Source organism: Loxodonta africana, chromosome 14 (genome assembly GCF_030014295.1).
Source record: "Loxodonta africana isolate mLoxAfr1 chromosome 14, mLoxAfr1.hap2, whole genome shotgun sequence".
NCBI classification, from domain to species: Eukaryota; Metazoa; Chordata; class Mammalia; order Proboscidea; family Elephantidae; genus Loxodonta; species Loxodonta africana.
This window is the reverse complement of record NC_087355.1, coordinates 44,503,027-44,529,622: the sequence shown is the minus strand read 5'-3', so window position 1 is coordinate 44,529,622 and position 26,596 is coordinate 44,503,027. Positions and strand designations below refer to the sequence as shown.

General features: G+C 39.9%; 1 protein-coding gene across 9 annotated transcripts in view; it reads right to left on the bottom strand.

Moving 5' to 3' along the window:
• Window positions 1-7,175: 7,175 nt before the first annotated feature.
• The window catches only part of TMEM67 (transmembrane protein 67), a 68,023-nt gene continuing 48,602 nt past the window's right edge, over window positions 7,176-26,596 (bottom strand). For 6 of the 9 annotated variants that reach the window (XM_010588401.3, XM_064267896.1, XM_010588402.3 and 3 more), the window contains 2 exons: window positions 23,550-23,692; window positions 19,036-22,408 (listed from right to left, as the gene is read on the bottom strand). In XM_010588401.3, coding sequence (XP_010586703.3) covers window positions 22,328-22,408; window positions 23,550-23,692 — 224 coding nt within the window. In that variant the 3' untranslated portion in view covers window positions 19,036-22,327. Of the gene's footprint in view, window positions 11,157-11,187; window positions 17,195-18,386; window positions 22,409-23,549; window positions 23,693-26,596 lie in introns of those variants that run through there. The other 3 variants (XR_002785202.2, XR_002785201.2, XM_064267897.1) reach the window with 3 other exon arrangements.

The window sequence follows — 26,596 nt, the reverse complement described above, 5'->3', positions numbered from 1 at the left end:
ATATTTTGAAAGGAATTTTTTTTCTGAGCAGTAAGTCTCAACAGTGAGCTTCAAATATTCGGTACACCATGTTGTAGACAGATGTGCTGTTACTCAGGCTTTGTTGTTCCATTTATAGAGCACAGGCAGAGTAGATTTAGCATAATTCTTAGGGGCCCTAGGATTTTCAGAATAGTAAATGAGCATTGGCTTCAGCTTAAAGTCACCAGCTGCATTAGCCTCTAACAAGAGCGTCAATCTGTCCTTTGAAGCTTTGAAGGCAGGCATTGACTTCTCCTCTCTAGCTATGAAGTCCTAGATGGCATCTCCTTCCGACAGAAGGCTGTTTCATCTACACTGAAACTCTGCTGTTTAGGTAACCACCATCATCAATTATCTTCACTAGATCTTCTGGATAACTTGTTGCAGCTTCTACATCAGCACTTAGCTGCTTCACCTTGTACTTTTATGTTATGGAAATGCCTTCTTTCCTTAAATCTCATGTACCAGCCTCTGCTAACCTCAAACTTTTCTTCTGCAGCTTCCTCACCTCTCTCAGCCTTCCTAGAATTGAAGAGAGTTAGGATTGTTAGAGTTGTTCTGGATTAGGCTTTGGCATAAGGAAATATTGTGGCTGGTTTCATTTTCTATCCAGATCACTAAAGCTTTCTCCATATCAGCAATAGCCATTTTGCTTTCTTATCATTCATGTATTCACTGGAGTAGCACTTTCAATTTCCTTCAAGAACTTTTACTTTGCATTCACAACCTGGCTAACTATTTGGCCCAAGAAGCCTAGCTTTTGGCTCACCTGGGCTTTTGACATGCCTTCCTCACTAAGCTTAATCATTTCTAGTTTTTGATTTAAAATGAGAGATGTGCAATTCTTTCACGTGAACGCTTAGAGGCCATTGTAGGGTTATTAATTGGTCTAATCTCAATGTTGTCGTTCGCAGGGAATAGGGAGGCCCGAGGAGAGCGAGAGAGAAAGGGCAACGGCTGGTTGGAGGAGCAGTCAAAATACATACATTTACTGATTACGTTCACCATTTTATACGGGTTTAGCTCATAGCGCCCCAGTTACAGTAGTAACACCAAAGCTCACTTATTACAGATCACCATAATAGATATAACAATAATGGAAAAGTATGAAATATTGCGAAGTGAGCACATGCTGTTGGGAAAATGGTGCCAATGGACTTGCTTGACACAGGGTTGCCACAAACCTTCAATTTGTAAAAATGCAATTACCTGCAAAGGGCAATGAAGTGAAGCACAATAAAATGAGGTATGCTCGTGTGTGTTTCTTTTTCACCAGAATATAAAAGCACTCCACCTATAAAAGTTTTCCTTATTTTTTTCTATTACATATTGGTAGGTTTTTATAAATTTGTTCATGTCATCAACAGTCTATTCACTTCACTTTATTCTTCACATTTTCAAGGTTAACTCTTTGCTTTTACCAAGTACCTGGTTTATACCAATCTCTCATTAAATCCTTTCCTGTTGCCATGGCGTGGATTCTGACTTACAGCGACTCTGTAGGCTGAGCCACTGAGAGGGCTATACGAGGAAGGACCGCTTTCCTTAATCGCCTTCTCAGATCCATTACAGTGCAAACCAGATAAACAGGGAACTCAGTATCTCAAAATCGGAGTCAGGAGAACTGCCCAAGCCCGCCAAACCCGCTGCCCACCAGTGGATTTCGACTCATAGCCACCCCACGGGACAGAGTAGAACTGCCCCACAGGGTTTCCAAGGAGCCCCTGCTGGATTTGAACTGCCCACCTTTGGGTTAGCAGCCGTAGCTCTTAACCACTACACCACCCCAGGGTTTCCCAGGGGACTGAGTATTTCAAAATCAGAGTCAGGGGTCTGAGGAAGAAGAACCTGGCTGGGGGCAGGGGGAACAGAGGAGGTGGTGCAGATGTGAAAAAACACAGAAGGAAGGAGGGGAACCCATCTGTGGGACCACCTGTCTGGGCGCCCCACCAGGATGCAAGCAGACTGGAGAAAGGAAAGCGCTTTCTTTCGCCACCTTCTGGTCTACACGTGTATGTGCGCCAACTAGAAAGGTTTCCTGCTGCGCAGCGGCTGTACTTCCGATCTTCTAAATAGTTAGAACATAGTTAAGAGTTTACAACGAAAAAATAATCAAAAGGTCCAACAAAAGAAGATAGCTTGAGAAAATTTTTATTGAGGATTATTAACTAACGTGAAACAATCTTCACAATATATTGTTGAGAGAAAAAAAGGTTACAAAAATGTGTGCAGTCTTATTTCTGTAAAAAAGAGTTCCCATTTATACACATATATGTATGTACCCAGCCACAAAACCAGAAAAAAATATGGAATGGTGTACTTCAAGGTGTGAACAGAATTCTAGGCACTGGGGATAGAAACGGCGGCAAATAAGGCAGACAAGGGCCCTAACCATGAGCTTTCATTCTAGCGAGGAAGTATATAACAAATAAGTTAATAATAGATAAAATACGTGCCACAGACTGCTTTCCGTGTTGGGAATATAATTTGTGAACGAAATATATATGCTCCCTGTCTTGACAGAAGTCTCTCAGTCTTTCTGTGGAAGCAGCCTAGAAAACAGCTCAAGTCAATGTCATGATAAATGCTACAAAACGGGAAATAAGTAGGTTGTGGCAATGTACAAAAGGACACCTGACCTGTTCTCAGGGGTTCAGGGAATGTGTCCTGGAGAGTGAAGTCCAAGCTGACACCTGAAAGATGAGGTAGGAGTTAGGCAGCTGAAATCAGAGCGAGCTTCCAGAAAGGTCATCCAGGTTTGAAGGCCTGAAGGAAGGGTGGAACATAAGAGAGCTGACAGACAGGCCGACTGGCTGAAGAATCAGCTGATTCATTCCAGACACTCAGTTCCGTGTCCTTGGCACTTCGAGTTTGAGGGTAAAGAAAGGAATGAGGAGAGAAGAAGCTGGGGAAGTAAACAAGGGCAGTTCCTGAAACCATGTTAAGGAGTTTGAACTTGATGCTGAATGTTCTCTTAAAAGTCATTATGAGTGGTTCAAGGGATCATTAAATGGGGTCAGCCCTGTGTATACCTCTTCAGGAAGAAATCATTTCAATGATGACAAAAACGATATTAATAACATCTTTAAAATCAATTTTATGAAAAATACGTAATCACATGGGGAAATGCATACCCTATAAAAAAATTTTTTTATAGTGCTAAAAGAAAGCAGGTTATAAAACAATGTATAGTATATAATCCCGTCATGGAAAAAAAGCATAAATAGAGTATATATTATAAATACTACAAAGAAAAAAGTCTTAGGTAAATACATTAATGCCGAAATGTAATCTGTGCTTATTTCTAGTGATAGAATTAGAAGTAGTTTAATTTTCTCTCCTTTATGCTCTTCTGTATTTTCCAAAATTTTCACAAGGAATATATATTAATTTTATAATCAGAAAAAATATTTAAATATATAAGTGTGCTTTAGGGACAGGTAGTACAGTCTTATGGGTCAGAAGTCACCAGGCATCCTAATGATATGAAAGAAATAAAGGCAGCTATTTTTTTTATTCAGTGGGGGAAAAATTCAGACTCAACAATGAGACCAGGATGGGACTAAAGGGACAGTAAAATTTTACTCGTATTTTTTTCTATAACAATTTGAATTGCAATCTGAGCAGCACTAAAAGAAGTGCTATCTTTTGACAATACAACATAAATTTCCCTGTTGGCAGACAAGTTTCACCTGTATAACTAATACATATGCACATATTTTTGCATGTCTAATCATACTGTTTGCATATTATTTAAACCCCAAAGTCATGTTGACATGAATTCTGAGCTACATTGGTTGCATTCAACAAGCAAGGTGAACCACCTAAATTCTATCTTGTCTCCATTAAACTACTATTGCACCGGCGGTGGCTGTCCTGAGGTGGCTTCTCTAGTCCCAGCTCTCCACTGAGTGGCTTGCCAGGGAACTTAGGCCTACCATCGTCTGCTCTGACCTTGGTTTTCCAATCCACAAATGAGAGCGGTGAGCTACTAAAAAAAAAAAAAAATTGCTAAGGCCCACTAAATTCTACAATTTGAGGATCCTCTCCCCCATGGCAAAATGTGACAAGATCCTAAAGTCATAATGAAGACTGAACATTTTGAATACCAATAGTTTTTATTCTGTAAGTTTTACAGAGAATTCCTATTTTAAAAAACAACATCTGAAGTTGCTTTCACATTCCAGAAGGTGGAAGAGACACCACTTTCTTTGTGCGTGTGCATGTGTGTTTATGTATGTGTTTTGTTTGAAAAAACATCGGAAGGGGACTTTAGGTTATAAAAGGTGAGTTCTGCAAGGCCTGTTCTGGAAAGAGAGGGGTTTGACAGAGAACTAAATTGTTCTGTAGGTAAAGCACAGAGATTGTGGATTTGCAGTGGTAAAAGGAGAGGGTAGCCATGTCAGTGGTTGGGGCTTTAGCCCTTTTTTATAACCTCCATTAACCAGTTCCATTGAGCTGATTCTGATTCATGGCAACCCCACGTATGTCAGAGTAAAAATGTGCTCCACAGGGTTTTCAATGGCTGATTTTCAGAAGTAGATCTCTAGGCCTTTCTTCCGAGGTGCCTCTGGATGGCCTTGAAACGCTAACCTTTCAGTTAGCAGCCGAGTGTGTTAACCATTTGCACCACCCAGGGACTCTATAACCTCCGTTAGACCACCCCTACCCCATCCCCTGGACCCCAATCCATCCCCAATTAATCTAAGTAAAAACACTGTGCTTCTAAGAGGACTTCAAGGTAAGTCCTTTAGCACCGACTTCCAGTCAAATTGCTCTCCCGAAGCCCCTTCTTCTGTATAGTTTTAGAGATTCCCCAGCAGAAGGAGAAAGGTTTAGGAACCTTGGGGACTCTGAGAAGAGGATAAACTGGAGACGGATTAAGGTGGAAATGAAAGCAGGTCCCAGCAGTACATGAGGGCAGGACCTAAAAGAAAAGACAAGAATGGAAATTTTCTGTGGTGGAGAGTTGGCCAAAGGACTTTGAGAAAGGCAGGGCCTGATACTCAACTTGAAGTTGTTCTCTGGTCTGTGCTATGCAGTCACTCCCCCTCTATGATTATCCCAGCAAAAGCCCAAAGCATACATTGTTTAGTGTCAATAGTGCTTTAGGAACTGAAGGACAAGGGGTGGGGTCCCCACAGGGCTGAAGTGATAGGAGCAAGGGCTGCAGCTGCAGGAGACAAGATGGGAAACAGGAACCTCCCAGAGCCATCCATAGTGAGAGGCAACTTGAAGAACATAAGCCAGCACTCCTCCCCACACACTTTGGTCCTCTGTGGCAACATACACACACGTGCACACATACACACTCTCTCATTCATGTACACACCCCCACAAACACATATGCACGTGTACACACACTCATACACCACATACAATTGCACACGCACACACAGTTGTACACACACCACACATACATGCACACACAAACACACATATGTGCACACAGTCACCCACAGTCTGCCTGGAATCCTCAGAAATACTGGAAGGAGACAGGATTTCTCGTAATACATGGGTTAGGGGTGGAGGTTCATCATTTAATTTGGATATTATAGGACAAGGTATTTTCAGGAAGTTGGAAGACTGATGAAGGGATTTCATTTGAATGTATGATTCTTGACAGAAAATGTTCCTGTTAAATTAATAAAATTGAAACTCAGTTGGCTGGATTGTTTTTCTTTAAAAGAGGTAGTAATTTCCATTGTAATAGAAATAACTTATCCAATTGTTGGCAACGTTTTCAACAAGTTCACCTTCTATTTTAACCTCTTGCTCAGTCAGCTGAGCTAAATTCACAGCTTGTACTCACATGTGCTCCTTATCTGGCCATTCCTTCAGCTCTGAGGACCCTAAATCCCTTCTGAGATCCCTTCACTGAGGGAGCCCAAAGAAGTGCCTGCTCCACACACATGGGCCATCTCCCCTTACTTGACATTGAGATGTTTTCATTAAATGACTGCATTTTGGCATTAGATGCTTCATACACTCCCTCATCTGAAGTGTGTAAAACTGGGAAAACTGTTTGCGACTGTAACAGAAGTAAATATACCAGATGTATGGAGGACCCATTTTCTCCTGCCTTACTCTGTTTTTTTTTTACTCTGTTAGCTCCTCCGACCTCCATGGGCTGAAGAGAGGTCCAGACCCTCTGCTTGTGCTCTCATTGCACTTCCATCTCTAAAAACAAAGTTCAAAGTATGAGACCGTGAAATGATTCTGGGAAGCCAGAACCTTCGTTGGTTACTCCTGAAAGTACGTGAGCAAATGCCTCTTGTGTATAATGATTTTCAGTGTAACAAGTTGGAAAGAAATATTCTATTAGCAACTGGTACAAGGATTCCTCCTTGGGAAAGCTTGCTTTTGTGATGAAAATACTACTCCTACCTGGGGAAAAGCTGTGTTTACAGAGGCTGTGACTGGCTTGTTGTACCAAGAGGAGCTCCTGGGGGAATCTGGGAAGGAGGAGGAAGAAAGAGAAAAGGTATCATGGGTTGAATTGTGCCCCCAAAACTATACATTGAAATCCTGGCCATATGGTGTTATCATTTAAAAAAAAAAAAAGTGTTAAATTAGCTGGCCTTGGGTAGAGTGGATTCCTTCTGTGATATGATGTGATGTGATATAATGATCATCCATAATGCAATCTAATGTCATAGAATTAATCAATCAATCAGTTGAGGTCATCCCAATGTAAGGTGAGTCCTAAAACTAATCACTTTTGAGTTACAAAAAGAGCAAATCAGACATAGACACGCACACACACACATGGGGAAAGACAAATGCCATGTGAAAACTGCCAAGGAACCAAGGAATGCATGGGGCTACCAACAAGAAATGAACTGACATGGCCAAGACGCTGATTTAGGCTTTTAACCTTCAGGATGGTGAGAAAATAAATTTCTGCTGTTTAAAGCCACCCACTTGTGGTATTTCTGTTATAGCAGCACTAGGGGACTAAGACGGAGAGAAAGTAAGATGGTGGAGATGTTAGATCTGTGCCCAAAAGAAAAATACATATATATCATAGAACGCTTGGTGTGACTGAATTTCTTATGGAAACCCATAGAAGAACTGAGGAGCCGAAGAGCTATAACTTGTGCAATTACAGGAACAAGAAGCCCCACAGAAGGACAGCCAAGCGAACAAAAGTTGAGGAACTGTAGCAAGCATGCGTTCTAGGGACGTGGAATGGGTTGGTTATTGAAAAGATACAGAAACTTATAAAGAGCAGATAAGGAAAATCTCACAATTTTGAGGGAAGGCTCAAGTGCAAGAGCTGCAAGAAAGAAACTTGTCCTGTCCAGCAGGCACATTTACAGGAAGAAGAAATATGTGCCTATTGTCTGCTTTTAAATGTAGTGAGGGGATTCCTGAAAACCGCATCATAAATGTGCTGCTATAAAATAGAGCAGTAGGAAAACAGAGCAGTAGCATTCTGACCAAGAGCTCAGCATCAAATAAATCATAAATATAACCAATGCTATGTCATAAAAGCAAAATTATAAGTATAAATTTCTATAATCACTTATAAACATACAATTATTCAAGTTCTATAAAACAGGCATACATGTAATATACAGACAATTAGATAAGAGGCTCCCAAACACTATAAAGTATGTAATAAATTTAACACGAAATACATTAGTTATAAAAAAAAAACTACTGCTGTCAATTCCAACTCATCGCGACCCTATAGGATAGAGTAGAACTGACCAATAGAGTTTCCAAGGAGCGCCTGGTGGATTCGAACTACCTACCTCTTGGTTAGCAGCCATAGTACTTAACCACTATGCCACCAGGGTTTCCAGTTACGTGTTAATTAAACAACTACTAATAATTGTTTGCCTTCTTAGCATTTAAAGTTTTACAGAATGATAAGTATAATACTTAGGAGGGCTACTTAAGAAAGTTTGCTTTTTTGAATAGTTTCTTTTCTCTTGATAAACGTTCCTGTATTAATCCATGCTGCTTAGGCAGTTAATCAAGAGTTCCTTAAGGTACATAGTAGATGCTCAGGACTCGCTTGTTATCTTTTTTGTTGTTGAGGGTGGTGATGATGGTAAGGAAGGTGTTCCTCTCTGAAGACACTGAACAGCATATGTAGAAGAAGAAAGAAGGAAGGTAGAAGAGGAGGATTCTCCAACGTGTCATTAAATATTGGCTGACTGACCGTTACATGCACATTTAAGAGGTAGGACATTCTGAAGGGTATGAGGTGCAATTAATTCCTACTATGGTGTATCTACAGGGTCCTGGTGGTACAGTGGTTAAGAGCTCAGGCTGCCAATCAAAAGGGTCACCAGTTCGAATCCACCGAGTGGCTCCTTGGAAACCCTATGGGGCAGTTCTACTCTGTCCTATACGGTTGCTATGAGTCGGAATTGACTGGATGGCAACAGGTTTTTTGTTTTGTTTTGTGGTATACCTAGGAGTTTCTGGGTGGTGCAGTTAAGTACTTGGCTACTAAAAAGTTGGTGGTTCGAGTCAACTCTGACCTAGAGGCACCTCAGAAGAAAGGCCTCTTGATCTAGTTCCAAAAGTCAGCCACTGAAGGCCCTATGGAGTACAATTCTACTCTGACACAAATCGGGTCACCATGCGTCAGAGTCGACTCCAAGGCAATTGGTGTATTATCTGAAAATTCTTTTCTCTCCTGGGTGAAAATCCACCATCTCATAACTTCCATTGATTGATCCTAGTTCTACACTCAGGATCGATATGGATAAGCTAACTCCCTCATGTTGCTGGTTAATCTCTTATCCAGTTCCTTCTATTATTCTCCATGGGGCACAGTCTCTAGATCTCTCTTCATTCAGATCACCACCCTTTGAATAACATCTGATATATCAAGGCCCCAGAGAGCCAGAAACATTCAAAACTAGACACGACAGTGTGGATAGGGTTTGAGCTATATCTTAATTATCTAGTGCTGCTTTAACAAAAATACAAGTTGATGGTTTTAACAACAGAAATTTATTCTCTCATAGTCTAGGAGGCTAGGAATCTGAATTCAGGGTGCCAGCTCATGGGAAATGCTTTCTCTGTCAGTTCTCGGGGCAAGTCCTTGTCATCAATCCTCCCCTGGTCTAAGAGGTTCTCCATGCAGGGACCCGGGGTCCAAAGGACATGCTTCCCTCCTGGTTCTTCATTCTTGGTGGCATGAGGTCCTTCTCTTCTCTGCTTGATTCCCTCTTTTGTATCTCAAAAGAGATTGACTCAAAATACAACCTAATCCTGTAGATTGGGTCCTGCCTCAGTAACATAACTGCCTCTAATCCTGCCTTCTTAATATCATAGAGGTTAGGATTCACAGCACATAGGAAAATCACATCAGATCACAAAATGGATGATAACCATACAATACTGGAAATCATGGCCTAGCCATGTTGACACGTTTTTAGGGGACAATCTATATAACACTCTATTAATGTGGCCTGAAGTTACATTCCAGTGAGTGTCGCTCCACACCGAGCTAGTGAGTCACTTGAAAGGATTATTGTTTTTCTGGAGACTTGCTGCTGGGCCAGGATTGCCAGAATTACACTTAGGTATAAAAAATACCATAGAAATATTTTAAGAAATAAATGTCATGTTATTTTGTGGTTGTAAAAATAATAACTCAGGCACAATAATATACTATATTCATTGTATCGTGACCTATCCCAGGCACTGTGATAAGAACTTTATTATCGCCTTCAATCCTCGTAAGACAGATATTATTCAGTTTTACAGATGATAAAACAATCCCATTGTGGTTAGAGTTTGCTCTAACACTAAGTAGAGAAGTTATCAGAATTCAAAGCTTTTGCTCTTAGCCACAGTTCTACTCTGCCTCCTTATCCTAAGCATACAGGGGGTGGGAGGGAAGGTGATTAAGTCCAGCTTTATAATAACCAGAGAGGACAGGTAGAATAAGGGGAATGGCTTTGGAGTTCTAGTTTGTTTAATGCCTAGGGCAGATGGTCTCACGCATAACATCTTATAACTCTTTACCCCCTGGGGGTTACAGCTAACTTGGACTAGTCACTTAAGGAGATACCATCTAAAATACTACTTTAACGAACCTTCATGGCAGCTGGCATTGGTGTCTTGCATAATACAAGGAAGCTAAAAAGGATACATGGAATGGTGCGTAAGTATTTATTAAAATATTGGGAAGCATTGTGCCATGCAAACATTGGCTACTATTATTTCTAATCAGAGTTGGCTTGAGTTTTAAGGCTCAATAGTGACAAAAGGTGGAAAAAAAGCTACGTGATTCATTTTAAAGCCATTTTTTAAATGCCCTGGTCTGCTAACACCTGTTTTTTCCTGCTGCGTCAGTTCTGCTGCTCAGCTCCTCACGGAGAGAGTGGCTGTGAGTGAAAACCGCCAATGTGAAAACATAATCAGAATAATAGCCAGCCCACAGCAAGAAGCAGACCTTGACCAAACAAGATTAGATAAACTGGCTCTGGCTTTGTGCTCTGAGCTTGGTCTCTTCCCTTCTACATAAGGATCCTTTGAAACTGCGTGTAATGATGGCTTGGAGAGAGGCTCCATAAAATGAGAAGTGTTCAGTGGATTGAACCACACGCAGCCAGCTAATAAAAACTTGCTCTGGGAGCTGCAGTGGGGAAGGCCGAAAACATGAATTAGATGGAATAAGACACTTAGGTTTTTCTTGCTATGAAACTATTTGCTTGACTTTAAAGCAAATCCTTTTCTTCTCTGTTGCTGGTCAGTTCTGTCAAACTGCCGATTCAGAGCCTCTGTAGGCAACGCCTGCTCCCTCCTCAGGGCCTATGCACATGTTGTTTTTCTGTCTCTCCAGAAAATAGATGAAAGGAATTATCTTTACATTTTTTCATTCACTTTCCCAAACTAAGTTAGAAAAACTCAGTACTAGGTATAGGGTACATTTTAGTCATTCGAGCTGCTGACCACTCTGGTGCAGAAAAGGGAAGGGATAGTAGAAATTAGGGGTGGTGATGAGGTAGCAAAATGGGAGGAAGAGGACGGTGTTTCTCTTGCTCTGCAGTCCTGTGAGCACAGCCTCCTGTAGGGATGATGCCATCAGAAGAGCTGCCGCCTGTCCTGAAAGCTTACTGAGCACTCTACTGCCATCTGCTGTCACCCACGGGTCTTCACGTCTTTAACATACAGAAAAAAAAAAAAAAAAAATTCACTGCCATTGAGTGGATTCGGACTCATAGTGACCCTACAGGACACAGTAGAACTGCCATAGGGTTTCCAAGGAGCAGTTGGTAAATTTAAACTGCCGACCTTTTGGTTAGCAGCTGAGCTCTTTACTACGCCACCAGGGCTCCAAAATACTGCAGTTTAAAGTTATAAAAAAAAAGTTATAGTTAAAGGCAAATTCCCTCATTTAACATAATAGAAGATACTGTTCTGGGTGACTGCATTTAGTAACTCATCTAATCTTCACAACTCTATGAGATAGGTTTTATTATCCCTATTATCTGGTAGCACAGTGGTTACACACTCGGCTGCCAATCCAAAGGTTGGCAGTTAGAACCCACCGGCCGCTCTGTGGGAGGAAGATGTGGCAGTCTGCTTTCCTTAAGAAACAGAAACCCTGTAGTGTAGTTCTACTCTTCCTTTTTTTTTGGTATTATCTCCATTTTACAGATGAAGTAACACTCCCGGAAAAGACCAGATAACTTGCTTAGATGGCTCATTAGTGAATTAAACCTTAGTCCACTGCTTCTCAGACCAGTGCTTTTTTCACTACTCACTTTGCTACTTCCTTGAACATTGAGGAAATAAGAGAGATAGAATGACTGTGCCTGGAATAGTGATAATTCTCAAATAGAACTGTAGCATTTTAATAAAGATTTGTGATAAACCTTACAGTTCATAAAATCCTTTAGCTATATATTGTTTCTTCCACTTCCTGCAGCCTCAGGAAACTGACGTTCAGTGAGGATAAGCGCTGGCTGTCAAGAAGCAGGGCCAGATAATCACCCCAAGATCTCTGACTCCAGTGGAAGATGGTTACTATGCTGAAGACCCTCAGACCAGTTTATGAGACAACCTGGCCCATTCAGACAAGCTCTGCTGCTCCTTGAGGTAAATCGCTTCAGCCTGGCTGACTCCTCAGTTCCGGTGAATGTGCCATACTTTCAGCATGGACCTCCATGCCCTTGCTCAAGAAGAAAATTAGTAACAGACATCTTAGTCTGATTTTAAGGTTCTTCTTACTGCAAAACCAAATATTAACCATAAAAAGTCTGACCCAAACTGCAAAAGCCTGCCAGAAACTGCTCTATAACAATGTAAATTTGTTCTATCCTGCTAGACAGGGCAGCCAACCAAAACAACAACAACAACAAAAAAAACCAAACTCGTTGCCATCGAGTCAGTTCCAACTCATAGGGACCCTGTAGCAGAGTAAAACTGCCCCATAGGGTTTCTCAGGCTGTAATCTTTACAGAAGCCAATTGCTCTTTCTCCCAAGGTGCAGCTGGTGGATTCAAACCACCAATCTGTTGGCTTGCAGCCAAAGGCTTTAACCACTGTACCACCGGGGCTCTTGTGCAGGTGGATGGAGGGCCAAATTATTAGCAGCCAGGCCAGAAGTAAACTGATACCACTTGATTTCAGTAAAAGGGGAAGGCAGGGTTCAATCAATCATTCATATTCAACATTCATCAATTAGCCAATTGTTGATCTTCTATATTTTCCCCTCCTCTTTATAAGTTCATTGTACCAAAAGAGCCATTTGCTTTTTCTGGAATCAAAATGGTCTCCCTATATGCATATAGAGTAACTGCTGAGAATAAACCTTATGTTCAAATTCTGGTGAGCTTTAATTATTTTTTTTACACCCTTTACCCTGGAGATGTCTTCATTCTGTTCATCCAAGTATCTAAGTATTTCCCAAACCTCACGCTGTTTTAACTCAGATTCATCCTGCACCAAGGCTACTTTCCTCCCCAGCAGCTTCATTCTCTTCTAACTGCCTTCTTTGCTGAACTCCTAAGAACTTCTGCTTTTAGTATTCCTTTTGGCATTTGATGGGCGCCCTGGTGGTGTAGTGGTTAAGAGCTTGGCTGCTAACCAAAAGGTTGGCAGTTCTAATCCACCAGCTGCTCCTTAGAAACCCTATGGGGCAGTTCTACACTGTCCTATAGGGTCACTGTGAGTCAGAACTGACTCGATGGCAACATGGCACTTGATATATTACTGTGTAAACCTCTAGAACCCAGTTATCATGCCTTAGTTTTCTATGCACTTTCCCCCTCTCACTATCAAGACTGGGAGAAACAATTTAATTTGGAGTTATGGAAATGTCTTCTTTGTGTGTCATAATGGATGTTCTTTTGTATTTTAAGTATTAAAATAGTGTAGTTTAAGGATACTAACTTCATTTCATTAAAAAACCACTTGGCTTTACTATTCTTCAAAGTATCCAACATGTCTACAATTAAATAAATATGCCCTCAAGTACTTGAGAATTAGCGTAACATTAATACATGCTTTTTCATTTTTAAGGTGGAGCAAACAGTTGAGCGCTCAGACTACTAACCTAAAGGTTTCTGGTTCAAATTCACCCAGAAGCTCTGCTGAAGAAAGGCCTGGTGATCTGCTTCTGCACAGATGACGGCCAAGAAAACCCTATGAAGCCCAGCTCCACTCAGTAACACACTGGTTGACATGAGTCAGAATAGACTTGATGGCAGTAAGTTTGTTTTTTTGTTTTTGCTGGCTTCGAGAATAGTCTGAACTGTAAAAAGTAAAGTAAAATAAATTACTCCCGATGTCCTTTAGCTGAGAGAAGAACAGTTTCACTCCCAAGGACTTACTAAAAAAAATGAAAAGAAAGCTAACAGAGTACTGATCACAGCTCTCTAAGGCAAGAGTTTTTGTCCAGGGCACTCCAGAGGCACAGTGGGGGGAGGGGAGGGAACCGAGAGGGACACTTGCCCCCGGGCATAAGTCTAAGAGGGTGCCAGACAAGGTGCAAAATGACATTCTGAGGCACCACAAATATGAAAGGCGCCTGACTCAGAGGCAGCCGGACAAGAGAGGGGAAGGTGCTTCTGCTGACTCGCAGCTATCAACGTCTATTCATCTTGAAATTGGTGGGGAAGGTGCAATTTAAAGATTGCCCTGGCGCTCGTTACCCTCACTCTGCCCCTGGTGCACTCCCCTGGCTCAGGGGGCTTTAATGAGCTACTTGGACTGCCCACTCTTTTAAGGTTAAGGCTGCATGGTCAGCATTCATTTTTTCATTATACATTAAATTTCCTGTGGGCAGATTCCAAGTACTTTCATACTATATTCTGTCACCCCTGCCTTGAGGGTCTTAGTAGTCCTTGTATGCAGCAAGAACTCAGTAAATGACTGCTCCATGAAATGTATATTTATTTGAAGAGATTCCTTTAATCTATGGCCATGATGCTCCTTTTAAAATCTGTCTCTGTCGTTCTGTTTCTTGGCATTCTTAGCTTTGTATAAAATTCCTTTGTTCAGAAAGGTCATTCTTGCACATGCTATGACCCACACACAGAAAAATATCTGATAAAACATATCCCAGACCATTAAAAGTAGATACTTCTGAGGGACAGAAGAGTGAGATTAAGAAGCATATTCCATTTTTATGCCCTGTACCAGAAAAAAAAAAAAAATTTTTTTTTTTTTTTTTACCAGATAGTTTCTGATTTACAACAGGGCTCTGTTCCGATGACTCTGTCACAAGTCAATTTTGGCGTTAACTCGAATACCTCATTTTTTTTTTTAAGTTTTCATATTATTGCCTTTTATTATCAGTATCTTGATAGATCAGATCTTTATTTGTCTTGGGGGTTGGAAATATTACATATAAACTTACAAATATATTTTAATATATACATAAAAAAATACACAAATCATAAAAAATTTACCCTGGCGATGAAGAGGAGTTGGATGATGTTGGCATTTTGTCAGTTGGGGTAATAACTCCACTTGTGGAAGGTTCTGGATTATCTGGATTATCCCTGGGAATGGGGATGGTGCTTCTAGTCAGAAAATTAGTGAGAGCTGTCTGTATGATCACAGTGGAGCCCTGGTGGCGCAGTGGTTAAGAGCTTGGCTGTCAACCAAGAGGACGGCAGTTCGAATCCACCAGCCTCTCCTTGAAAGCCCTATGGAACAGTTCTACTTTGACTTATAGGGTTGCTATGAGTCAGAATCGACTCAATGGCAACAGGTTTGGAAACCCTTGTGGAGGAGTGGTTAAGTGCTACGGCTGCTAACCAAAAGGTCGGCAGTTCGAATCTGCCAGGCGGTCCTTGGAAACTCTACAGGACAGTTCTACTCCGTCCTATAGGGCGGCTATGAGTTGGAATCAGTTTGATGGCAGTAGGTTTGGCTTGGTTTTTGGTCTGTATCAACCTTTTTTTTCCTTCATATATTTCGAGGTAACATCTCACCGCTTCCCAAATCTGCCTATCAACTTCAGCAAAGCAATCAGTGTTTTAGTCCACGATTTTAAGCAACCGAAGCCCCTGATTTAGTTTAGAAAAATTATCAGCTAATCCTCTCTCATTATTTCTTTCTTCTTCAGCAATTCTTTCCTCTTCAAAATCCATTAAATCCTGATCTGTCAATTTCCCGTCTTCGTGATCTATGAGCTGTTTCCCATTGGCTGGTGATAGTAAGTTCTAAATTCAGCGTTCTTACCATATGGACTTTTCCACCCATCTCTTCCATCATACTATCCTGATCAAAAGCTTGGAGCGTGTTCACATAACTCAGCAATTTCTTCCATATCCCCTGCATGCCTCTTCCTGTAACTTTCTCCCAGGAAGAGGCAATGTTCTAGATACACTGAGAATATCATAATTCTTCCAGAACTGTGTAAGGTTACCGTACATCTCCATCTGTATGTTGGCTGGGCAAACGTAGTCCGAAGGTAGCATGCACTGAAGGTGGCAATTGTACCTTGACCACAGGCTGAATCCCAGCTCTGGCATTGGGAGGCAGATACACCACTTCACATCTCGATTTAGATCACGTACGTCAGGAGAATGTCCTGGGGTATTATTAAGTAACAGCTGTCGGGCACTGGGACAGTTTAACTACATGTCCTTAGAGATGAACATTATGGAAACCCTGGTGACGTAGTGGTTAAGTACTACAGCTGCTACCAAAAGGTTGGCAGTTCGAAACCACCAGGTGTTCCTTGGAAACTCTGTGGGGCAGTTCTACCCTGTCCTATAGAGTCGCTATGAGTCGGAATCGACTACAGCAGTGGGTTTTAGAGTTGAACACTGTCCAACTACCTATCCTTTATGACTTCTGACGCCAGCCTGTTATACAGCAGTGTTTTGAACAGTAAATAATAATAACGTTGAACATCTGCGAGTGACATCTGAGAATAACATCAGCAAGTTACCCGTTGCAACACTGTCTGTAGTACATATTACTGTTGTTGTTAGGTGCCGTCAAGTCGGTTCTGACACATAGAAACCCTATGTACAACAGAACAAAACACTGCCTGGTCCTCCCAGTCGTTGTTATGCTTGAGCCCATTATTGCAGCCACTGTGTCAGTCCATCTCCTTGAGGATCTTCCTCTTTTTCACTGACCCTCTACTTTACCAGGAGCCCTGGTGGCATAGTGGTTAGGAGCTCAGCTGATAACTAAAAGGTCGAAAGGGCAAACCTACCAGCCGCTCCTTGGAAACACCATGAGGCAGTTCTACTCTGTCCTATAAGGTTGCTGTGGGTCGGAATCGACTCGATGGCACCTAACAACCACCTTATCAAGATTACTAACTATATATAAGAAAAAAAAAACTATATAAGACATACCAAAAAAAACCTGATGGTTTTAAGTTCATTGTAACTCGAATACATCGTAAGTTGGAGACTACATGTACTTTCTCACTTTGTATCAAAGGTACCTCTTCTAAGTATTCTACATATATTAAGTCATTTAAACCTCACAACTATCTTATTATCAGCCCCAGTCAACAGGTGAGGAAACCAGAGAGACACAGGGCAGTACAGTAAGTTGCCCAAGGTTACCAGGCTTGGGGAGCCAGATATAATACAGCCGCTTTGACTCCAGGGCCCTGTTCTTAAGCTTTCTTCACCACGTGGAGTCTGGTGAGCTTTTCAGGTGATTGTGTCTAATGCGTTTTGACAGCAGACAGGTCCTTTTGTGAAAATGCAGAGAAGACCTATCAAGGAAGAGACCTCATTAGCTCAGTGCTTTTGACGGGCCCCAGCACTGTGGAACTTTCTCTGCCTCCCCTATGAGTCCAACAACCCATTAAACTTGGATTTCAAGTCCTTTTCTGCCCATTTCTATTCTTGGAACAGTTTTTCTCAGATCTCTCCACCTTCCTTTAAATCTTTTCTCCTCTTCTTCCTTTCCCTTAAACACATTCATCCTGTGTGTACTCTCAGGGGCAGGGTATGTACACTCAGGAGTCAGGGACTTGATTGGCAGGGGGATATGGATAAGGTGCCAGTTCCTGCAGCTTCCTTGGACTGCAAGAATGCCCCCTGCTTGGGGACAGTAACAAATCACATTGTTTTTCAACAGAAGAAGGGGCACACTGATGTGTATTTGTCTAATGTGTGGATTTTTTTTTTTTTTTACAAAGAACATGTATTACTTTTTAAATGATACTTTAATTGAGGCATAACATATATGCCAAAAGCTCGTACTTGTTGCCGTCGAGTCGATTCTGACTCATAGTGACCCTATAGGACCGAGTAGAACTGCCTCATAGGGTTTCCAAGGAATGGCTGGTGGATTCAAACTGCCGAACTTTCGGTTAGCAGCTGAGCTCTTAACCACTGTGCCCCACGGCTCCAGCATATATACAGAAATGTACAAATCATAGATGTAAACTTCCAGCAGTTTGCACAAAGTGAACACATCCGTGTAACAAGGGTCCAGATGTGGTAGGCAGAATTCTAAGAGAACATCCAATAGACCTGTATCCTTCTATAATCCCCTTCCCCTGAGTGTGGGTGGGACCAGTGAATAAGATCGGCTATCACTCCCATGGAGCCCTGGTGGCACAGTGATTAAGAGCTTGGCTACTAATCAAACACCTGGCAGTTTGAATCTACCAGCTGCTCCTTGGAAACCCTATGGGGCAGTTCTACCCTGTCCTATAGGGTTGCCGTGAGTCAGAATCGACTCGACAGCAACAGGTATAGGTTTTTATCACTCCTGTGATTAGGTTACTAGCTAGTTGACTTTGAGCTAATCAAAAGAGAGATTATTCTGGGTGGGCCTGACCTAATCAGGCAGTGCTTTTAAAAGAAGGTCATTCATCAGAGATGCTTCCCTGCTGGTCTTGAAGAAAAAAGCAACCAACCCTATTGCCTATGGAACTGAGAGAGACCCCAGTCTGTTTCTGGACTCTATTCCATTCCATTGGTTGTTTACCCAACGGTCACAGTCATATGTTTCTTTTGTACTACAGTTATAATGGAAACAAAATTATTTTTTTTCCTAAATTTATTTTGTTGTTGAGAATATACACAGCATAACATATAGCAATCCAACAGTTTCTACGTGTACAATTTAGTGACATTGATTACATTCTGAGTTGTACAACCATTCTTACCCTCCTTTTCTGAGTTGTTCCTCCCTCATAACATTAACTCACCACTCCCTAAGGTTCCCATCTAACCCTTCAAGCCGCTGTTATCAATTTGATCCCATATAGATAGTTCTTAAAAGAGCATAATGCTCAAGGCAGACCTTTTTTACTAGTTAAGCTAAACTACAGTTTGGTGTTAAGATGACTTCAGGGGATATTTTTGTTTTAAAGTTAAAAGATTATCTCACAGCAATAGTTTCGGGGGTTCTTCGGCAGCTCCAGAAACTCTAGAGTCCATGAATATTTGAAATTTTGTTCTACATTTTCCCCCTTTTGATCAGGATTCATCTATAGAATCTTTGATCAAAATGTTCAGTAATCGTAGCCAGGCACAATCCAGTTCTTCTGGTTTTGTGGTAAAGGAGGCAGTTATTCACGAGGCAATTAGCCACATATTCCATATCCTCCTATTCTTGACTCTTCTTCCTCTGTTGCTCCAGGCGAATAGAGCAATTGTTGTGCCTTGGATGGTCGCTTGCAGTCTTTTAAGACCCCAGGCACTACAAAACAAACTAGGAGGTAGAACAGAAGCACTAAACACGTTATTAGGCCAATTAACTGGGATATCCCATGAAACTATGACCCTAAACTGCCAAACCAAGGAATCAGATCCCATGAGGTGTCTGGTTGTACATACGCAGCCTCAGCAGCTACCTTTTTTTTTTTTTTGGCACTGTTGTAAATATATCTATCACACAACTTTTGCCACTTCAGCTTTTTACAGGTGTACAACTTATTGCCAGCAATAATCGGCTGTGCAACCCTAAACTTAATCAATGTAACTTTTCCATCACCATTAACCCCACTTTTCCCCCTCCCTCCCACCTCTGGTAACCACTAATAAACTTTTGTCTCTATACACTTGCCTTTTCTTGTTTTTTTATATAAGTGAGGTCATACAATATTTGTTCTTTTGTGATTGGCTTTATTTGCTTGGCATAATGTCTTCAAGGAGCCCTGGTGGTGCAGTAGTTAAACGCTCACCTGCCGGCAGTTTGAATCCACCAGCTGCTCCTTGGAAACCTTATGGGGCACTTCTACTCTGTCCTATAGGGTGGCTATGAGTTGAAATCAACTCGCCAGCAATGGGTTTTGGAATGTCTTCAAGCTCCGTCCATACTGTAGCACATATCAAGACTTCATTTCTCCTACGGATGAGCAGTATTTCACTTTATGTATGTACCACATTTTGCTTATTCATTCATCTGTGGATGGGGATTTAAGTTGTTTGCACCTTTTGGCTGTTGTGAATAGTGTTGCAATGAACCCTGGTGTACAAGTCTCTTTTTCAGTCTCTGCTTTCTTTTGGGTGTGTATCCAGAAGTGGAATTGCTGGGCCATATGGAAGCTCTATTTTCAGTTTTTTGAGGCACTGCCACACTGTTTTCCACAATGGCTGTACCATTTTGCATTTCCACTATCAATGGATAAGGATTCTAATTTCCCCACATCCTTGCCAACATTTTATTATTTTATTTTAGCCATCCTAAAAAAAAAAAAAAATTTTTTTTTAATGGGAGTGAAATGGATCTCACTGTGGTTCTGATTTGCGTCTCTGATGGCTAATGATGCTGAGCAACTCCTCATGTGTTTGGCGGCCATTTGAATGTGCTCTTCAGTGAAATGTCTATTCAAATTCTTTGCCCATTTTATTATTGGGTTGTCTTTCTGTTGTTCAGTTGTCATAGTTTTATATATATTCTGATTATTAAATTCTTGTTAGATATGTGGTTTCTGAAGATTTTCTCCCAGTCAGTAGCTTGTCTTTTCACTTTTTTTGGTAAAGTCTTTTGATGAAGCGAAGTTTTTAATTTTTACAAGGTCCCATTTATTTATTTTCTCTTTTGCTATTTGTGGTTTTGTTAAATTATATTAGATAATCCACTGTTGAAAGCTAAGCCTGACAGTGTTGCCCTTGCTTGTTCTTATAAGGCCACACAAAGTGCTCTGTGTCAGTGTCAGGCACTTTGCCTACTGTTACTTTTAGCACTCATAGCAATGTGACATTGTCTTAACAAAGGCTTCAGTGGGACTAATCCTGGTCCCTCTTTCAGAATTAAATATTAATGGGCAAGGTTTGGGGGAAGTAAGAAATGAGAGTTATTGCTAAAGCGGCACTGAGTTTCTGTTTAGGGTGATGAAAACTTTTGGAAATGGACAGTGGTGATGGTAGCACAACACGGTAAATGCAATTAATGTCACTGAACTGTACACTTAAAAATAGTTAAAATGGCAAACTTCTTGTTATATATATCTTACCACAATAATAATAATAATAAAAGACATTAATGGGACTAACTACCTCTACTACTGGTAACAGTGATAATATACAGGTAATACTTATATATAAGGTAGGTACTATTAATCCCATTTATTGATGAGGAAATTAAGTGACTCGCCTCAAATCACACAGCTCAAAGATGCCAAGTGACTTGGTTCAAGGTCCCAAAGCTAGTAAGCGACAGGACCAAAATTTTAATACGAATCCAGAGCTTCTATTACTAAATCTGGAGCATTTTCCATTAAACCACCCTGCTCCTTGACTTATATTTATTTCCTCTCAGCTTATATTTGTCAATATTTTCTGACACCAGAAAGGATACACATTTCCTTCTAATACAAGAAGCTTGCAAGCATTGTGTTAACGGTCACTTAATCTAGGCAACCAACAGAGCATTCTCAAAAGGCAACTTGTTGTGAAGCAGTGGCAGAGAAGTAAGCATTCATGAACACAGACACTGGTCTACAGAATTATTTCAGGGCCTATGGAGTCTATAAGTCAGAATCTACTCGATGGCAACGGGTTATATACTTCTAGGAGCCCTGCTGGTGGAGTGGTTAAGTGCTCAGCTGCTAACCAAAAGGTCGGCGGTTCGAACCCACCCAGTGTCTCTATGGGATAAAAGACCTGACAATCTGCTCCTGTAAAAATTACAGCCGAGAAAATCCCATGGGGCAGTTCTACTTTGTCACATAGGGTTGTATGAGTCAGAATCAACAGCACACAACAACATGTACTTCTAAGGAGGACACAAAATACTGAGTGCTGTATTACTAAATGCCATTTCATGAGATCTACATCAGTCAAACAAAAAACAGAAACACCAAAAGTTTATTATACATTTTCAATTCAGAAATATAAACTATATTTACATAGCATCACATTGAAGTATTTATACAACATTAGGAGAGAAGGCAGTAAAAATATTGGTTCTGGGGTTAATGACCATTACACTTGAAATATAAAGCGTCTTCCAAGTACATGGTATAAAATAAAAATGATTATTAAAGAGTATGTTGAAGAAAAACATATCATGGAAAGTAATTAGCCATGTGGCTCAGAACTTACATTAATTATATTTTGGACCCTAATGTTTTTTCCTTATTTAGAAAAAAATGCAAGCCTATCGACTTATGAAGTCTAAGTTTGCTTTCAATAAATCATTTTGTCAACATAACAAGATAAATGTACATACATAATGGGAAAACAGTATTTTCAGTTATATCACATTATATACTAACAAAGCAACTTATGTATTCACAAGTAGTAAAAATAAATCTTTCTGTGGATAAAAAAAAACCTAAGGATAATGTATATTACAAGTTTTAAAAAATACGGCAAACTAACCTGATAATCACATTTTGTTGTTTGCCATGATTATATTGTCTTGAAGTTATCCATTCCATAAATTAAATCAGAAATCTTTGATCCACTAATGTTTTGGATGCCAAATTCCTCTGTCCTACTGTATTACGAATAAATCTAAAAATCTGGAAAAAATTAAAACAATTCAGGATGAAAAGAAATATAAAGAAAATTATATATGTGCATCAATTAAAATATCTAAATTGCTTAAATATCTAAATTAAATTGGCTAATTCGCTTAACTACTCTCATATATCAGACACATGAATTCCATGGTAATACACAATATTTTAAATACTCTTTAGATCATCATCATCTTTCTTAATATCAAAGAAGTGCATGTTCCTATTCAGAATATATTTTTATGAGTTAATAATACCAATTCTCTCACAGAGGAATCCACTTTCACATATCTGTCAAGGTTATTTTCCTCTAAAAGCTATGAAAACATCAGCAGAAGCTACTTGTTAAAAACAGAATCTCTTCATAATTTTAGGTATCTCTATCTCGATGGCACTGGGTTTTTTTAATCAAAACCAAACCATACCCACTGCTGTCGAGTTCAACTCCTAGCGACTCTATAGGACAGAGGAGAACTGTCCCATAGAGTTTCCAAGGAGCGCCTGGCGGATTTTAACTGCCGACCTCTTGGCGAGCAGCCGTAGCACTTAACCACTACGCCACCAGGGTTTCCATCTCCATCAAGGACTAATAAATTCTATCTGACTCATACTTCCTAGACATTGTGGGAAATATTCAGAAGATATTAAAAACAATATTTCAATAGATTTTCCATTTCTTGAAATCACCACTTCAGACTCCACTACCATCCATGCATTTTCTTCATCCACATTGGTGGAGAATGTGTGAGAGTCAGAAGGTAACGGGGCTTTTCAGTGTCTGAGCCCTGAGCCGGAATTCCAGTGCTTGTTTTTTTGTTATGTTAACATCTGGTACAGACGGTAAGTGGGGCTCTTATTATTGCTGACTCTGGCTTCTAAGAGATTGGCATTTTAAGTGTCTTCCTACTGGATTCCCTTCATACTCAAGCAACTTATGTCTTCCACTAGACCCCAGGGTTTCACTGACCCTAATGGACACAGTATAGAAAAAGGTTAGTTGAAATGTTATTCTTTCTTTTGGTATTCTAAGTGTCTACAAATTTCTGGTGAAAAGTAGACATTGTTGCTTTCAGCTATAAGAATAAGTATCAATTTCCAATATATTTCATGCAAAAGATACCTAGAAAAAAATTGAAAAATTTACCTCTTGTTGTAAGTATGTGAGGAAGGCTGCTAAAATAAAATTTCGGCAAGCCAAATCCACAACACAGAAAAAGAGTAGATCAAAGATAAGCAGGGTGGCTTCGTTTCCATAATACAGAACACTGCTGAAAGAATAACCTTCATCTATCAAAAAAGGAAAATGGGAATTTATAAGATAGAAATTAGAAATTTTAAAATAGAACAAATTTGTGATGAATTTCTGGTAGTAAAATTTGGATACTTAAACCGGTACGTATAGCACTCCACAGTAAAAAAAAAAAAGGGTATAAACTTGCTAATCTAAAGATTAGTGAACGAACTCTGCTCATGGAAAAGTTTAAACATTAGCATCAAGGGTTGGTAACTGCTAGTAATAGTTTAAGTATATTGTCAATCTCTTTGAAAGATCAGGTAGTGAATATCCTTTCTCTATTTCTTTATATAACTAAAGGCTAAATTAATCTCTGAAAGATAAAGTAAAAACAAAAAGGCAAAGTACAGAAATAGCACAAAGTGTGCTATAATTTGTGTCTCACACACACACTATACATATTTAAGTGTGTATCCGTGTGTATGTACATAAATACACAATCATTTGCTTCTTTATGGATGAAATTTCTCTGGAAATAAAAAGAAGACTGCTAACATTGACTGATATCACTGACTGATAACACCGAGGGGGAAAGAGACTGGACAGTCAGGGACAAGGAAGTGAAACTTTCCATCATACAATCTATTTGAATTTTGAATCATGTGAATGTATTACCTATGCAAAAACAAATAAGATTAAAAATAAAACATAAAAGACTAATGTAGGCTCTAGATCAAATGTCACAAAATGAAACTTTCATCCCTCATCTCAAGTCCTCCCACTCCCAGCCAATGACCTTCTTCAAACACGACAGAGAGCACTGAGCACCTGCCATATATAGTTCAGCACCTCCTTTCCTCACACCAAGAAGTGCCCCAGCCATTCAGGTCACTTGGATTCAACAGCATCCAACAGCAGAGCACACGAACCTCCCCTCTGCACTAGTTCCCTCTGGGTCTTTGTTCCATCAAATATTATTCCTTTCCCTGTTTTTCAACTTTTCTCTAGATTGGCTCTTTTCATTTTACTAGAAATATGCTTAAGCTTCTTTCACCTTTAAAAAGAATTAAAAAACAAAAGCAAAAGCCAAAAACAAAATGTAAAAAAGCCCATTTTTCTTGATAATCTTCTCTGGTTACAAATCTCTCTTTCCTTTCCTTCACAGCCAAACTCCCTTAAAGAAAAGTTTACATTCACTCTTTACTTCCTTATGTCTCACTCAGTTTTCAATCAGAATTCTGGCCCTAGTACTCCATTATTTGGCCCTAGTACTCCATAATGATAACCTTCTGTTTAGCTCTCATCTTCGTTGATTTCTTTGTGGTGTTTGATATGGATAATTCTTTTCCCTTAAGATGTTTCAGTAACCACCTATCTCTTTCACTGTTCTTTCTGAAATGCTTTTGTAAGCACCCTCAGCCCACTCTAATAGTCCTGTAAGGTTCTGTTTTAAAACATTGTCTCACTCCAAAAGAATCATCCTTTTTGGGATATGAACACCTTTTTACGATTCTGATGCAAGCTATGGACCCTTTTTACCAGGAAAAAAAAAAAAAAAGAGTTCATGTATACAAATCTTGAACAGAACTTCAGGGAGGTCCAGAGAACCACTGAAGCTGTTCATGGATACTCAACTAATTGAGTATCCCTGTTTCACACAAGGAGCTAATTCAAAAATAAGAGAAGTCTTCATTTTCGTCTTTTCACCATAGCTTCCAGTCCTTCCAATATGCTTTTTTGTACCCCGTTCCCAAATAAGCCTGGAGTTGGTTTAGTAATGGGTAAGAAATTAGCTTATTACCTAATTGATTTTGCTAAATAAAGTAAAATAAAATACACATTAATAAACACACACACACACACACACACACACACACACAAGCCTGCTTTATACACTTGCCTGGGTGATTGTTCACTACAATTGCTCTAACAACAATCTCACATGATGACGACTCCCAAGCTTATTGTGTGCCTTTACTTTCAAGTCCTTTATATTTAATACTTACTGGATATTTCGTCCTAGATATCCCAAAGGTATCTGAAGATAAAGCATACTAAAAACTAAATTCATCCTCTTTCCCTCAAAACCTGGCTCTCCACCTGCATTCTCTCAGTGAAAGGTACCACTAAACACCTCGTCATACATGCCAGAAATCTGGATATTTCTGAATACTCTCTCTTCTATCCCCTTTTTCCTTAACATCTCTGGAGTCCTTTGTACTTCTTCATCCTCACTGCTACTTCCTTAGTCCATATTCCCATCATCTCCTACCTGAATGATGATCATTAGATTATTATAAAAGAAATAGTAACAACTTCCCTTTGCTGAGTACCTACTACGTGTCAGGTACTGTACTAGGCTCTTTATACATGATAACCTCACAGCAACCTTTAGAGGGTTATATTTAATTTTACATAGAGGACATTAAAGTTCAGAAAGGCTAAGTAACTTTCTCAAGTTCACAAAACTAGTAAACGGTAGAGTCAGACTTTGAATCCAAAATCAAATGACTTGTGAAAGCTGTATTCTTAATGACTAAGTTATACTGTTACAGTCTTGGATCCTCTTAATTCAACCAAAAACACTACTAACAGAGTAATCCTTCCAATTTACAAATCAAATCTGCTTAGCATTCTTCAGTTAGCAGTGGTTTCCAAACTGTTTTGATCATGCATCCCTATCAAAATAAAATGGTGAGATGCACTCCCCAAATAAGTATAATTACTGTTGCATATATTATAAATTTTTTGAAATATGCATTAAGAATGATGGAATTGGAAATATACAAATAGACATTTTAACATTATCTTCTCACACCTCAATGGATCAACTTGCACACCTCTTGTGGGGGGAAAAAAATATATATATATATATATATAAAACAAATGGTATACAGGATAAAGTGAAACTCCTTAGGGTATCAGATAAGGTCTTAGGGACTTAGTCTCTGCCCTCT